The sequence below is a fragment of the Cydia pomonella genome, chromosome 11 (genome assembly GCF_033807575.1).
Source record: "Cydia pomonella isolate Wapato2018A chromosome 11, ilCydPomo1, whole genome shotgun sequence".
NCBI lineage: Eukaryota > Metazoa > Arthropoda > Insecta > Lepidoptera > Tortricidae > Cydia > Cydia pomonella.
The window spans coordinates 3,209,478-3,225,145 of record NC_084713.1 but is presented as its reverse complement, the minus strand read 5'-3'; the positions used below and the strand labels follow the sequence as shown (position 1 = coordinate 3,225,145).

General features: G+C 35.5%; 2 protein-coding genes across 2 annotated transcripts in view; both read left to right on the top strand.

The window, feature by feature from the left end:
• The first annotated feature begins 191 nt into the window (after positions 1–191).
• On the top strand, positions 192–3,906 carry LOC133522636 (PWWP domain-containing protein 2A-like). The gene is made up of 3 exons (XM_061858014.1): positions 192–358; positions 447–1,767; positions 2,324–3,906. The coding sequence occupies exons 1-3, from the start codon at positions 207–209 to the stop codon at positions 2,483–2,485; spliced, it is 1,635 nt and encodes a 544-aa protein (XP_061713998.1). The 5' UTR covers positions 192–206; the 3' UTR covers positions 2,486–3,906.
• A 7,498-nt stretch (positions 3,907–11,404) lies between these two features.
• LOC133522638 (uncharacterized) overlaps positions 11,405–15,668 on the top strand; it is a 46,634-nt gene continuing 42,370 nt past the window's right edge. The window contains exons 1-3 of the mRNA XM_061858019.1: positions 11,405–11,915; positions 13,399–13,469; positions 13,664–15,523. Coding sequence (XP_061714003.1) covers positions 11,515–11,915; positions 13,399–13,469; positions 13,664–15,523 — 2,332 coding nt within the window. The 5' untranslated portion in view covers positions 11,405–11,514. The remainder of the gene's footprint in view (positions 11,916–13,398; positions 13,470–13,663; positions 15,524–15,668) is intronic.

Here is a 15,668-nt window from a genome sequence, read left to right as displayed (position 1 = left end):
GAAGGCAGAAGCAACGAATTCAATCATTAATAATATTAATGATTGAATTATTCCTCATTTATCCTCATTTTTTAAATTTGGCGCTTTTGTCTACTGACGGAAATGGGTTGACAGACTATATTATAATGTATTTTTAACAGGCTCATCACTAAAGCCATAGACATTTTGTTAAAACTCTCTTGTCTATGAAATTATATTAACAAAATATGGCGGCTGTCGCTGCAACAGCCGATATGACGATTCAAAAGAATTCACAAATATTAGTGCATGTCGAGGAAGCATTGGCCGATTTAATAGTGGTTTCGTACAGTTCAGAAAATAAGAAATTTCAAGGTGTACTTTTGGACTCTAACAAAGGGTTTGTACAAGCAATTTTATGACTTATTTGTATATCGATTATTATCGAAGAAAACTTAATATTTAGCTAATTTCGCCATTATTTGCAGTAATTTGCCTTTTGGAGTATACAGTCTCAACCCTGCGTTTTCCAAATCAACTTCATCCACCGATAATACCGATGATAAACTACATTCCGCTAGTCAAAGATTCACATACCAGGAGCCTCAGTATGCAACCGAAAGCCCGCACAAGCCTAAAAAGAATGGGCCCAAGGCTAAACCGCAGCAGAAGCAAAAGATGACTGTGCGATTGAGACCGCGGAAGGTCTTGTGCTCCAACTGCAAAGGCATCTGTAATGAGAACAGCGAAAACGTGGACGTGTCGAAAAAGCGGAAGCTCGACTCCGATGACGACACTGCACACGATAACATCGAACCATCAATTTCCAGGAAGAAGTATCTCGATGGCAACTCGCTCATACCGAGAATATCGCGTCTACAACCGAGTGAGATATCTAATGCGATGAAAGGGTCTTCTAACAAATCTAATAAGAGTAGTGAAAAGTCAAGTGTCAAGGTTGAAAGTTCACTTTACAGCCCTACTAAAGAAATGGCGTTTGTTAGCGTATCCAGTGACAGTGAGAAAGATCCTAAGGATAATGATCCTTCATTCACATCCATGTTCCAGAGTGCAAGAACATTAAAAATATGTTTTGGTGAAGGTGAAGGTACTGTAGTCAAAATACCGCCCATTACAGGAGATTACAACGAAGACTCTGGTGTGTCATGTGACATGGCTAAACCTTCCAAACCAGATCTAAAAGCTGCGAAAAAGGCATTGAAAAAAGCTAAAAAACAAGCCAAGAAAAACACTATTACAATCAAGACAGTAGTACGGAGATCACCTAAACATATTGGAGCTCTGTCTCCCCGTAACAATGTTTCCAATAGCCCTCATCCTACTGTCGATCCCCTAGAAAAGAAACAAAAACACAAGGCAAAACATAAAAAGAAACACAAGTTCCAAAAGACCAGGGATGAGAATGTTACTGAAAGTGAGTCTATTAGTTACTTTAGTGATATTAAAGAGCACTGTCTAAAACAGAAGCTGTCTATAAGTCTGAGGAGGTTGAGTAGTAATTCTTACGAGAGACGGAATGAGCAGGATGTAGCAGAGAGTGGTTCGGATGATTGGGAAAGTGATTTGGTACCAAACTTCCCGGCTACAGAGATGGAAGGTGCCGGGGTAAGATTGGTGGGTGTAGCACCTGGAGATATTGTCTGGGGTAAAGTTGTAGGGTTTCCTTGGTGGCCCGGGAGAGTGCTAAGCGTAACACCAACAGCTAGAGCCCATGTTGCATGGTTTGCTTCAACAACATCATCACTAATGCCATGTGACAGTTTGAGTCCATTTTTAGAGGATTTCAAGGTACATTTATCATTTAGTTTCTCATTTTTACAGCTTTATTTTTTATCCATTTACCTCATATGATTCATCATCTTATTTGTGTTAAATTGCGTCATTTACTTTCGTGGAACGCCTAGAACAAACAGTCCTTTAACTTGTTTTGATTTCATTCCATGTTTGGGTTTTGTTTTGAGCATAATAATTGTACATTGACTGCATTTTTAATCAATACTAACAAAAGTAAGTCTCTCTGTCTGATGGCCTGAACAGATTAGATTTTGTTCTGATTATGTAGTAGACATCAAGTTTCAGTATATAAAGTCTTTAGAAAGGGGAAATCACATTGGTGAATCTATAGACACAGCTGTTATCAATATTCAACCTTTTGAAAGTACAAAGTTTAATTCGTTTCTATTTTAATAAGTGCAAAGATAACAGCTCAACATAGTAAAACATCTGATATGCCAATTAACTAAAGTATGCAGATTAAAAACAAGCTATAATTGCTTTGTGCACAGTACTCAACATAACGACGTAGTAGAATGACATAACCATAAATTTGTCATATGGTTTTCAGATGCGTTTCAACAAAAAAAAGAGAGGAGCTTACAAAGAGGCTGTAAAAATGGCTACGATAGAAGCAAAGATGAATGAATCTCTAACGCAGGACCCTCTAGCAAGCCCCACGCAGTCCAACCTAGTAAACCAATCACCGAGGCCTATAGACGTTTTCTCGTAAAATGTGATGGTATGGTGTACTGCCAAAATTCAATGTATGTGATATTTTTATTGTACTGCACAAAATTGGTAAGTTGTAAGTTTTACTGCGGAAATGTAAATAATGTTCTGCTTTTTTGTTAACTATCAGGCACCTATTCTGTCAACTTTTAATTGACACCTGACAGTTCCCTGTACATTTCTTTCTGATTTTTTACCGCAAAAAAACAATAATCCGAATATCATTATCTGCCTCTATCACTTGAATATGCAAGAGTGACAAAGAGGCAGATAACGAAATTTCGATTTTCGCGGTAGGCTATCTGGGTCTTTAAATAACATATGTACCTTAGTCCTTACATAACGGTTACTTGTTGTACCAGCAATGTATGGTGAATTTTCAATATCAGGTGACAGCGTCTTGTTTCAACAAGGGCCAGGTTTTTTTTTAATAATTTCTTTTACTTCTGTATGTTATAATACTTCGAAAGCTGTTTATGTTTCAATCTTAAAAAACATACTGTTACAAAGATTAAGTTGAAATTTTCCTAAGTAAGATTACTACTTAGAATTTGACTTAGGGAAATTTAAGTTTACTTAACCCTTTCAACACAACGCGCCATTGTAAACCTTATCAGAATACACGAAGGTTGATATTACTCTGTAACCAAGCGCGTCAGTTGATGTCTTTGGCGGTCAAAGGGTTAATGGAATTACTATTATTTATCATGCAATAATGTACTTCTCAATGGAACGAGGAAAATTACTTTTCATCCATTGATTTGTCCTCACCATGTCATTGTACACAACGCAGTTATCACACTGATGCGAATTCGCACGTCGCTCCGGCGTATGTGCGTGACAGAGCTGTGAACGTCCAATGTAAAGAACCTAATAGTTACCTATTCATGTGCTTTGCTATTATTTAGACAACAAATGTGTATTTTCAGTTGAACATCAAACTTTGAAGGTCGTTAGAATCAGGTTTTTTATTGAATGCTACACTTGCATTAAATATTCTAATTATTTTGTTTAAGTTTAAATAAATCATTGTATTTGCACAGGATAAACCTTACTTAAACTTAAATTCAGTGTATTCTTTATATTATTATGTAATGCTAAAGGTTTAGTTGAGAAGAGAAATCATGATTGCATAAATCATGATTTCTCTTATTGACAATAATAATCATTTTTAATGAATGTGTACAAAACTATCTATGTACTTGCAACTGCTGGACAACAAACGAATTGCAAGGATAAAGAGAACCCACTCTAGCGTCTTTTGAGCGTCGGTTTACAATTGTACTGTTTGCTCGTGGTCATTGGATTTTAACTATGATGTGCAAGTGACAAAAACTAGTCGTCTCTTTTTTACTTAGGTATTCTTTTAATTACCTATATCTTTTGCGTATGTCACGGCAGCTCAAACTCACAATATTGCTTACATACAGGTAAACAACATTGTGAGTCTGTGCTGCCGTGACGTTGGAAGCATTTTTTCCGCTTGTTTTTTTTTTTTTTTTTTATAACGATAGGCAAGCGTTTGACCACGATCTCACCTGATGGTAAGTGATGATGCAGTCTACGGTGGAGCACGCTTACCTATGAGATACCTATTTACCCTAGCCTTGTTATGTTGGGGGTCATATATATTAGATATTAGATATGACATAAAATATAGTTATAATATCATTGCGTCTAGTCAGCGCTATGGAAAATGGCGTCGCTGCGCAGTTGCGCCAACGTTGCGTCGAGCAGCAGCCATAAGGCATAGAGTTGACCAGTCGCCAACGCTCGGGAGACGCTAGTGTGGGCTCTCTCTAAAACCATAAGATTCTGTGGGTTTGGGTTACTAAGCATTTAGACATATCTCTTGGTTATATCTTTCATTATTTTTACATTATCGTTGTTTCAAATATTTGAAGATACTTATATTGTTTATCATTGATTTATGTTACAAATAGTTGAAAAACCAAGAGATCTCACAAGTTAAAAGCAATCTTAATTGTTATTTAATTATTAGTTAACAAATTTTTATTAGTGCTTCTTAGTTATCTATTGTTTTACATTTACGATAGGGCCTGTTTCACAAAGTCCAAGTAAAGTCCTGAATAAGCTACTTGCCACTTATCTGACGAATAAAGTCATCGTTGGCGTTTCATAATCCTCAGATAAGCTTAACTGGTAAATAAAGTGCCAAGTTTTGCAGGAAGTTTTATCTGGCAGTTAATTTATTTGTTAATTAGCTATCCAATACTTTACTCAGACTTTGTGAAACAGACCCTTACTATAACTTTATTACTTGTTTATTCCATAATCTCTTTATTTTGCAGCATTATTGTTTTAATTAGGTTTTTAAGGGTTATTCCCACTAGTTACCAGTAAAGTTGCTGATGGTGGTTGGTTGGAGACAGTTGAGAAAAAAATTCTCAGTTGTTATCCGTGATGGTGGAATCTAGTGAGAATAACCCGTTTTTAAGTAGTGATGTATTGCCGCAAAGGCTATAATTTTAGGCAACTGTAATTTCATGTAATTCAGTCCGTGTAATTAGTTATTAGGTAAACAGTGTTTATCTAACAAAAAAATTTATGGTTACTAAACACTGAATTATCTGCGTATTTTTAACCTTTTGACCAATTGTATAATTTCCATTATTTTAAGTTAGTCAGTTATCAGTTATAGTTAAATGTTTATTACCTATACTTTAATTTAAGTAAGAAGACAAATGGTTTATCTAATGAGTTAGACCATCACACGGTGTGGGTTAAAAGGTTAAATTTATGCAATTCATCACGTAATTCCATTTTACAAGGGTGTGTGCATTTATGTACGAAATAAAGGCACTGTGATTCGTCTTTTAAATAAATAAACATGTAACTTATTTACTAAAAAACAACATACTTAGTATTTTTGTTTAAACGTTAATGTAAGCAAATTCTTGTATGAGAAGTTCTGCCAAAGAATGATGAAATATCACGGATGTCTTTTTAAATAAGTGAAGTGCTTATTTGTGCAAACAAAACTGTAAAAAGTATTTGTATCTTAAAAATAGGTCTGCAGGTTCTACACTAGATTACTTCAGAAAAAAAAAACACGCCTTTTATAAACCTAAATAAATGGCATATACTAAGAAAAAGTGACCAAGCCTCCAGTGCCCGAGCCGCTCGACCACTGGGGTCACTTCCAAATATTTTCATTTCTTACTGAGGTCTTACGGCGCCCTCTGGCCATCCCTAAGGTAGAACAGCATATTATAAGAATATTTACCGAAAATAATTTAATTTGTGCTAATACTTCTAATAGTACTTTTTTTCCTTTATTACGTATTTTGCGAGACAATAAATAAAGTTTGCACTTTTATAGGTCATGCGAGGAAATAATTCTGACCGCGGCCGGCAAAACGTCCCAGTTTGTCGCTTACCATAAGGACGAGATTTGCATGTATATTTATACAAATAACCTGGCAAGCGAAAAAGGAAGAAATTTTGCCGGCTGCGGTCACATTATAAAGTAAGAGGCCTATTAAGAAATACAGGTAGCGGGTAATGGTTTGTTTGGGCACTTATACCAGGGGCGTAGTTTCCCTTCTTGACTGGGAAAAGATGTGGGGATAGCCTCTGTGTTTGTGTTTTCTATATAGGCGTCACTGTTTCAGATTTTCACACCTAGTGTAGACGCTGCTTTAGCGAATTAATATGTATCTATATTACACGAATTTATAAGGTTAAAGCTGGGTTTTCCGTTGAATTTCACAATGTGTTCATATAGAAGGAAATTAATGTAAAATGTAGATAGTTTTCTATGGATGCGTTTGTTGTGTAGGTATCATTACAATTGTACATTTATACAAGTGCGGAAAACAGGAAATTAAAGGGCCATATGTACTGTAAAATGTACGATACATGTGCGAATAGGAAATTCGCAACTCGTAAAAACTTACTCGTTACGAGTTTCCTATTTTTCGCTCTTGTATCGTAATGGACTATTACGGTCAGTTGCAGAATGTGTAATGTCCCGGACAAATAGTTCAGTAATATCTATACGGTTTTCATAATTATATCAAAATAGTACATTACGATACAACTGCGTAAAATAGGAAATTCGAAATGAGTGGCGATAAATTAAAACACGACCGAAGGGAGTGTTTTAAATCGACACGAGTTGCGAATTACCTAATCGCACATGTATCGTACAACGTTTTACAGTACATATGGCCCTTTAAATGATCGACACAGTAACGAAATATGCTAATTTTCGCACTAGTGCGGTAAACTATCACCATATGTACTGTAAATAAATTTATTTTACTATGGTACCTATCTACAAAGCGAACTCTAAAAATGTGAATTTTCTAATATTATCTTTATAAGTAGACTTGTATGTTGATTGGCATCTTATTTGTAAGTAAAAATATGTACCGCAATCAGACTTATAGAGACACGTCAAGGAATTCCATAGAAATAGGATAGTATAGAACGACTGTCAAACTTCGAAAGTGTGACCAAAAATGAAATGCAAGTGTGTGCGTAAATTGTCTATGTGCGAACAAAAATAGTGATGTCATGTTACAACATATTAATAATCTATCGATGTTTAACTGCTTTATCGACTACTTTTTCAAATGTGTTTGAAAAAGTTGAAAATGATAAAGTTGAAGTTGTTTGAAAATGTCTTCGCAAAGAGTTGACTTACCAAAGAAAATTTGAATTTCGCGCCTTTTCCTGCTGACAAGTTGGGTTGGGTGTGTATACGCTGTGTACAAGTATACGCTGTCTTGTGTTTCCTTGTGTTGGCGGCAAAGCCGTGGAAAAGTGTATAAAATGTAAGTACTGTGTTGGAAAGTGAAGTTTAAATTTATCGCTAAACATGTGCACCTTCAAAAATATTTTAAGTCGGTTGTAAAGGTAATATCTTAATGATATCTTGTGAACAACTAATTCCATACCTACTTATATACCGACAAGTTATCGATACAGTCATATGAACATTTTGTCAAGCCCTAGCGTAAAGTAACAGTTTCGGTTTTTACACAAAATATTCTAAAATATTGACTAATATGATGAAATATTAACACACAATTGAAGAAAAACTTATAATGAACTGTATAAATTGGTTTTTTATACTTTTTATGCTGTTCATTTGATAAAATATCGTTACGAAAATTTCGCTAGGAATATCATAATTACCTGTGAAATGAGTATTTTCCTGGGTTTTTTGGCCCTGAAACACTACAACCCGGCACACAACATGACACCATCGTCACTAAATTACTTAATATATATTTTTCTTTTTGATTCTCTTATATTTTTCACGTTAAAAAATACGGCAATATGATTTTGGCCGCCTCGGCCGCCTTCGAACTCAAAATTGGTTACGTTTTCTCATATGTAGTCTGCCTCTTTCGCACTTATGGCTTGTTCATATACGTCATGGCTTCCCTTTCGCACACTTCATCTGTCTGTCAAGCGAAGCGACTGACATGTCTCTGAGGAATTCAGTAAAATAAGCCATGTACGCTTACCACATCAATCTATTTTAAATCAATATTCGAGATATATTTTATGAATAAGCAACGTCGGTGTTCATTCACTCATTTAAGATATTCCAAACTAATTGAAAAATAAATAATTCTCGTATTAAAATGTGCTTTTATTTTATTTTTATTTACGATGACCCTTTAACGGTCAAAATTTAAAAATACACGATTCAAGCCTCATCGCTTAACCCGTATCAGATAGATTCAAAATAAATTGGCAACGAATTTGATAGCCCAGACGGTGCACGGGTTATTTTAAAATTATGACGTTTACTTGACACTTCTATGAAATAATGCCTATCAAAATCGCTGCCAACTTATCTTGGTCTGACTCTAGCTTCAAACTTTAATAAATACCTAATAGAGAAATAACGGGCATAATAATAGGCATTTTTAATGTCTCGTCATTATTAGACCATGACCTGCGTAACGTTAAAAATATCTAAATGTTATCGTTCAAGAAAAGAAACCCCAACTTGAGATTATTTATTTATTTCCAAAATAGTTGTACAGCATAACAGTATATATATACTAAGTCACCGCAAAACTACAAACAAATTGAAACAAAAATAGGTTAACTAATAATATTATGTACAATTACTAATTAGGCATCGACAGTTTCTAGGCAGGTTACCACACTAAGATATAACAACCACATTCAAACAGTTGAAGGACGTGTATCCATCGTCTCACAGAACCTCAACAATTCATCTCGCACTTCGCTCCACCTGCCAGCAAATAAATCACACTCGGGCGCTGATGCTAAGAGCGCATTCAGGAGGGGTAAAGGGCGAACAAGTGGGGATTTTCTGTGAGACACGGTTCGCGAACTCGGGCCTACAAGTAGACCACGGTCACGAGGCCGGAAATTGACTCTGGTTGGCGTAGGGACAAAGAGACGCAGTAATTGCGCCACCAGTTCGGCACAGTCCGATTCACCACGCAAGATAACTTGGATCTCACGAGCCCTTGTCGCCTTCATATATATTAATGGATGTGCTACAACGGAAAAAAGCTACTTATCTACATCGAGGATTTTTGGTACACAGGTACTTTAGACCAAAACATTTAATTTTTCCACTAGTTCCTAAAAATTCCCCCTTAGGGGGGGAGTGATGACGTCATCAAATTTTTGTATGGGAAATGTTTTTTTTCTCAGGTCAAGGTCAAAAATAAAAAAAAACAAAAGAGCTATAAATCTTTAAAAAATAGTTATAGTTATTATTTTACAAATTGCTTTATTTTACGTTTGATATGAGGATATGACAAGACGTTTGGAGTGTGTTTTGGAAAAAATCACCGAGCCACGTCTCACCTGGGGAGCTCTGGCATGTATTGAAAATATTTTTTAGATTTTTGGAGAACAGGTAGCTAAAAGGAAAGAATGAGTATATTTCTATATAGAATCGTCTCATAATGCTCTTTCATTTGATACCTGATGAAAAAAAAACTCAAATCCCATACAAAAATTTGATGACCTCATTACTCCCCCTAAGGGGGGGATTTTTAGGAACTAGTGGAAAAATTAAATGTTTTGGTCTAAAGTACCTGTGTACCACAAAAATCGTCGATGTAGATATGTATGCGGTTTTTTCCATTGTAGGTTGTAGCACGCCTCTATTGTCAACGTGTTACAGTGAGTGTTCAGATATTTTTGAGCACCTCGGCCGCTCCGGTATATCTGATGGCAACTGTACCTACTCTAGTCGTGACCAAAGTTTCTGTAAGTAAAGTCAGACCAAGCTAACTCTGCAGCGATTTTGATAGCATATACTGTGCAAGTGTTATTTTAAACGTCATCATTTCATAGAAGGAGAACACTTGCAACGTCTGCTATCACAATCGCCGCCGAGTTTTTTTTTAGCCTTTGAGAGTGTCCCTATGCTGGGCAAATGCCTCCCCTCTTTCTCGCCATTTGGTCCTATCCAATGCACACTCCCGCCATTCTTCTTTACAAATTGCATCAAGGTCGCCATCTCCGTCTTCCACTGCCCCGAGATCCATCCTGTGGGACCAAGTCTGTGGCTAGTTTGGTCCGCGCAGTGCTCGGGGTGCATTCGGCAGACGTGCCCTGCCTACTTCCCATCCCACTTTATGTATGTATGTACCTATATCACTTTATTGCACATAAACTGGTTAACATAAAACAGACAAAAAAAAAATGTTATGTGCAAAGGCGATCCCTAAAAGGGATCTCTTCCCTTCTTCCCCTTCTTTCCTTTTTTCTTCTTCTTTTCTTCTTTAGCTTGGCTGCCTTCATACCCACATCCTCAATGCCAGTTTTGGAACGCAGTTCGGTGTTTCTAACACGGTCGACTCTGCGAATACCCAGTATGCTGCGTTCCATTGCTTGGCAAACCCTGAGTCTGAACTTTTCAGATTCAGTTTGCTGTTGTGCTGCCGAGTTAGCTTTTTTTTATATACCACGTCGGTGGCAAACAAGCACACGGCCCGCCTGATGGTAAGCAGTCACCGTAGCCTAAGGACGCCTTCAACTCCAGAGATGCTACATGCGCGTTGTCGAACCTTTAAAAATCTGTACACTCGTTTTTTGGAGACCCCCATACTGTGGCCTCTTGGGAAAACCTCGGCAGGGAGCTCATTTTATAGCAGGAGCGTCCGCGGGAGGAAATTCCTCTTAAGGCGTCAAATACATCCACACTTCCCGATTTCGGGCCTGATAATTCGGGCCTAAAATCGGGTCTGATATCAGGTGTGATAAAGTGTGGATGTAATTGGCACTTTAACCGGTCTGGTCTGACTACACATTTCCAAGATCCGTTATCTTCGTATAGCAACGTAGCAACCCTTAGTAAAAATAAATTTAATCTTTTGACAATATACTTGCGGACTGTAGGGTATTTCACTAAAGTAAGGACGCTAAGTACGAAGAATATTGACCCGCCATTTCTTCGGCGGTTATTTACAATAATGCGCGTGCGATAGAGATAAGAAATGTCTGATCAACATACGTCGTCCGTCGTCCTTAGCGTTCTTTAATTTACTATATATATTTAATAAAACATAAGAATAAAATAAAAATAACATGCGTTAAGCGCATTAAAGCTGTAACACTGGGCGTACTGGACCACGACTTTGGTCCGGTCTGCTTATCTCTTTCTTGCTCTCACTTATGCCTTCGCTTGATTGAACCGAGGGCCTACCGCCAATATCGAAAAACGTTATCTGCCTCTCTGTCGCTCGATTATGCAAGAGCAATAAGGAGATAAGACCAAAGTTCGGTACGCCTGTCTGTTATAGCTTTAAAATAGTTTCGTCTAAAACCACTTAAGATAAATAGATAAATGTTGCCAATTAACAAAATCGTATAAAACGTCAACCTATCTTTGTTCTCATTGGTCAATGGGTTATAACGTCAGTTTAATTTTGAATTTATCTGACAGTTTTGACGTAAGGCTTTTGTTATTATTTCTATTTGCAAGTTATTATAAGGTGTTCAATATTTAAAGCTATGAAATGTTAAATATTTGCAATGATTTAAGGTGATTTCGATATGAGACGCACATATAGATCGAAGAAAGATACTGGGGGTGGTTTGGATCACAAAGATGTCTTGCTTACGCTCGACGAGAGAAGTTCGGCTTTCGAGGCCTTCTACATAGACAAATTAAAGCAAACTAAACGGGAACTATCATGTATGGGTTCGTCCAGCCAGTACAGTACGACTTCTCAAAAAGTACGCAAGAAAAAGTATGTCAAACGAATCGTGAAAGAAGTGGACAATACTCCTAGGAAGTCCATGTCTCAATCCACCTATTTGACCCCGGATAAGTCTATAAAAGTGAATAGGGGACAGGATTTATTTGATCAGTTGCTAAACAAGTCTACGCCTCGGCATTTGGAGCCTAAGGTGAAGGAAAATGATGATTTATTTGACCAAGTTCAGGCTCCGAGGTAAGTCAGGATTAGTTGTAGGTAATGATATGCCTTCTTAATGAGTAGGCTTGGGACTTTTGGATGCTCGCCGTGGTTTTAGAATCCATGGAGTCGCCATTTGTTATATTTTTTTCAAAGTCAGTGTTAAATAAAATATTATATTAGATGTCATGATTTATGCTGTTATATCAATAATAAACACGTTATTATGACTGCAATTAATTCTATCATAAATCTATACTATTATCATACACACAACACAAGTCCCTGTCACAGTTCACAGTTGACGCAATATGCATTCTATATGATTTACTTAATTATGCATCCTCTTTGATACTCGTGTTGTGACAGAATACTGACATCTATTTTAGAAATAAAAAATATAAAATAACTCTTGAGTAATAAATTGTCATTTTTTATTAAAGACTGTTTAAGCATAAGCATGACTCATGTGCACAGGAATAAGTGAGTACCTAGGCAGATTTTCTTGAATCTGCTTATTTATTTATTTATAAGAAGCACAAGTATAGTATATTGTTTGCTATAATTAAATACTGTATATACTGACATTGACGTTAAGAGGAAAATTGACACTAACACAAAATGATTCAAGTTGGTGAATAAATAATTTATTATTATATCTCCTTGGATTTCACGGGCTTATAAATCCCGGTCTTTTGATAGGCTTGTGTGGGGATATAGATCCAACATGTAGAGGCCCCTTGGATAGCTTTAATGTCATGTAGAACGCCTGCTGGAACCCGTTCACAGGCCCAACAATAGACACCCATGAACCGGTCACAGCAGGCATTGGGACTATTGTAGTAAAAGTGAACAGTATAATAATAATTATTATTATTATAAGCAATTTCTGATATAATTTAAAATGAATAGTTTAACAACTTGCGAAATTGATTCCTGGTTAGAGCCATATAAGGAGTTAAATGAGAGAAAAGAGTTATTAATTTCAGTCATAACCATTATAACAGCATAAAACATGACATCTAATATAATATTTTATTTTTGCACTACCTTTGACTTCCAAAAAAATATTATAACATAATGGCGACTCTGTGGATTCTATAACCACGGCGAGCATCCAAAAGTCCCAAGCCTATTAATGAGTATTTTTAGCTGTACAGTGAGTATCAGTAGTGGATGAAATAATACACCAAAAGTATCTGTCATTCTTAATACTTATCCAAATAGAGATAAATCTCTACAGTTCATGATCAAATATATTGTATCATCATCATAAGGCCTTTAGCATCTTGACAGATGATTTATGCAGCATCTGTATGTGAGTGACAATGTCCATTGTGGCTGTATAAGTCAATGCTGGACCGATATTTACGACCGCAATAATATAGCTCAAATTATGCTATATATAGAGATATATCTGTTTTTGTTAAGCTGTTAGAACTGAGTAGATACTTTTGACATGTAGGCTGATCCGTTACTGTTGATGCTGATTGTATATTATTTGTTGTTTTTATTTTAGGCAAACTAAGACTTATGTAAAAAAGAAAACCAGAAAAGTGAACAAATATAATTATTCCAGCAGTGACAGTGGTAAGCTATCTTTATATATATTGGTAATTGATTAAAACTCTCTAAAACTTACTACTTAAACATTTGGAAGTTTGTATATAAGAAGAGAGAACGTAATTTACAAGTTTAAGGCTTCAATATGGCCAAAGTTATTGGTACAGGCAATTTAGAAATAAACTTAAATTTCAAATTGTTTATAGTATTTTATTTTGCAGAAACTGATAAAGAAAATGAAACCAGCAACATATCTACAAATATGACTGATATTGGTGCACACAAACTAGTAGTAGAGAAAGAAGTTCCTAGCAGCCCTATGTTCCAGGATGAATCTATTAACAAAATAGTACAAAACTTATCTATATTTAACAATATCAATAATTTGAACAGTTCTGACAGTCCAATTATATCATTCAATAAAAACATAAGTAGGAAAAGAACTAAGCCATCAACTAAACAATTACAGTCAACAGTTCTAGAAAAATCTGTTCTAAGTAGCACGCCATTCAAAAATATTAGAACAGCAACATCCATCTACAAGTTATCACCAATTTCTAGACTAAATTGCGACACAAGTCCAAATTATGGGACTATAATTGAAGAAAATGTTGTGGGGGATGATTTAAAATCTCCTTGTAGTAAAAGACCAGTATGCAATGTATTTAATGTAGATAAAAGTGATGTATCTGATATTAGTGTAATAGAAAATAAGACTGAGCAAGAACTAAATGGAAACAAAGAAGAGGAAGAAAGACCAAGAATAGTTGAGAACCTTGATTGTGTATCTGTTTTTAGTGACAGCTCAAATGAATCAGATATGCATATTTCTTTAGGTGACTCTAAACCTAGTGAAGTATTCTTAGGGTTCAGTTGTATCAATAATGAAGTTGACAAATTAAAAAAACTATATAATGATATAATTGATATTAGCAAACTAGACGGTAATGATTCAATGAATGTAAATATGAGTATTTCGATGAATGATTCACAACTAGAATTATCGCTAGGCGGATCTAAGCCCAGTGAACCATTCTTTGGATTCAGTGTTTGTCAACAAAATGATAAAACAGTTAACTCCAGACAAACTTCAGATAAAAGTACTGGGACAGATGAAAGTGAAACCAGTGTATCTGAGGATTCTCAAGATCATGCATCTTTATATGATACTTGCAGTAGTGATAATGAAGACAATAATGATGCTGAATCAAATGAACTAGTCAAAGAACCTGTTATCAATCTAACAAAAATTAATGATTCAGTTTTCTATGAGTACTATGACAAAATGACTGCAAATATATCAAACTCTGGTAATGAAGAAGTTGTTGAACAAAATAAATCAAGCAGTAGTCAAAATCATTTTTTCTCACGCAATAATTATATGGATGACCAGAGTGAAAATTTAGATTCAGATGATTGTTCCAACCCAGATCAACATTTGATGGCAATATGCGATAGTTCAAATTCAGAAGTTGACGAAGACAGTGTTTCACCACAAGAAACTGACAATGAATCAGCTATATCCATGTCTGACGACTTGGAATCTAACAGCAATGATGATGGTGAAGTCAGATGCTTTGTTAACACAAGAAGAAAAGTTACTATAAAAAATAAATCTAACAAATCAAGCCTCAATGATTCTAGTAGTGCTAGTAGTGAATGTAATATGACTGTACTTAGTAGAGATAAAGTAATTGTAAATAGTCCTAATAATATTAAAACAGATAAAAATGAGTTACAAACTGAAGAATGTACTGAGAAAGATATAAATAACTGCCATGAAGATGAAATTAATTTAGATTCTGATGAAATTGAAGAAACTAAAGATGTAGATACAAGTCTGTCTAATGTCACTACCAGAAAGTCGTACAGAAAATTTAGTGTAATTTCAGATAGTCCTGTAGAAAAGCCAGTAATAGTTCTTCAACCAGGCAAAAAATGGGAAAGATCTCTCAGTATCTACAGAAGAATGACTATGTTGAATGATCATTTTGATAGATCTGTTTTAGAAGAAGAACCCTTAAATTGTAAAGGACGGAAATACAGGGAGAGTGTTATCAATACAATGGAAATGCAAGAAGGTAAATATAATGTAAACTTTTTTGAGTTTTAACTGCCAACAAACTAGGAAAAAAAGTTATTCATTCAAGTCAACTTGACACATCCAACCAAAGTTTCAGTGTAATGTCAGGTTGGTAATTTATTGAGATTACTTTAAATTATATT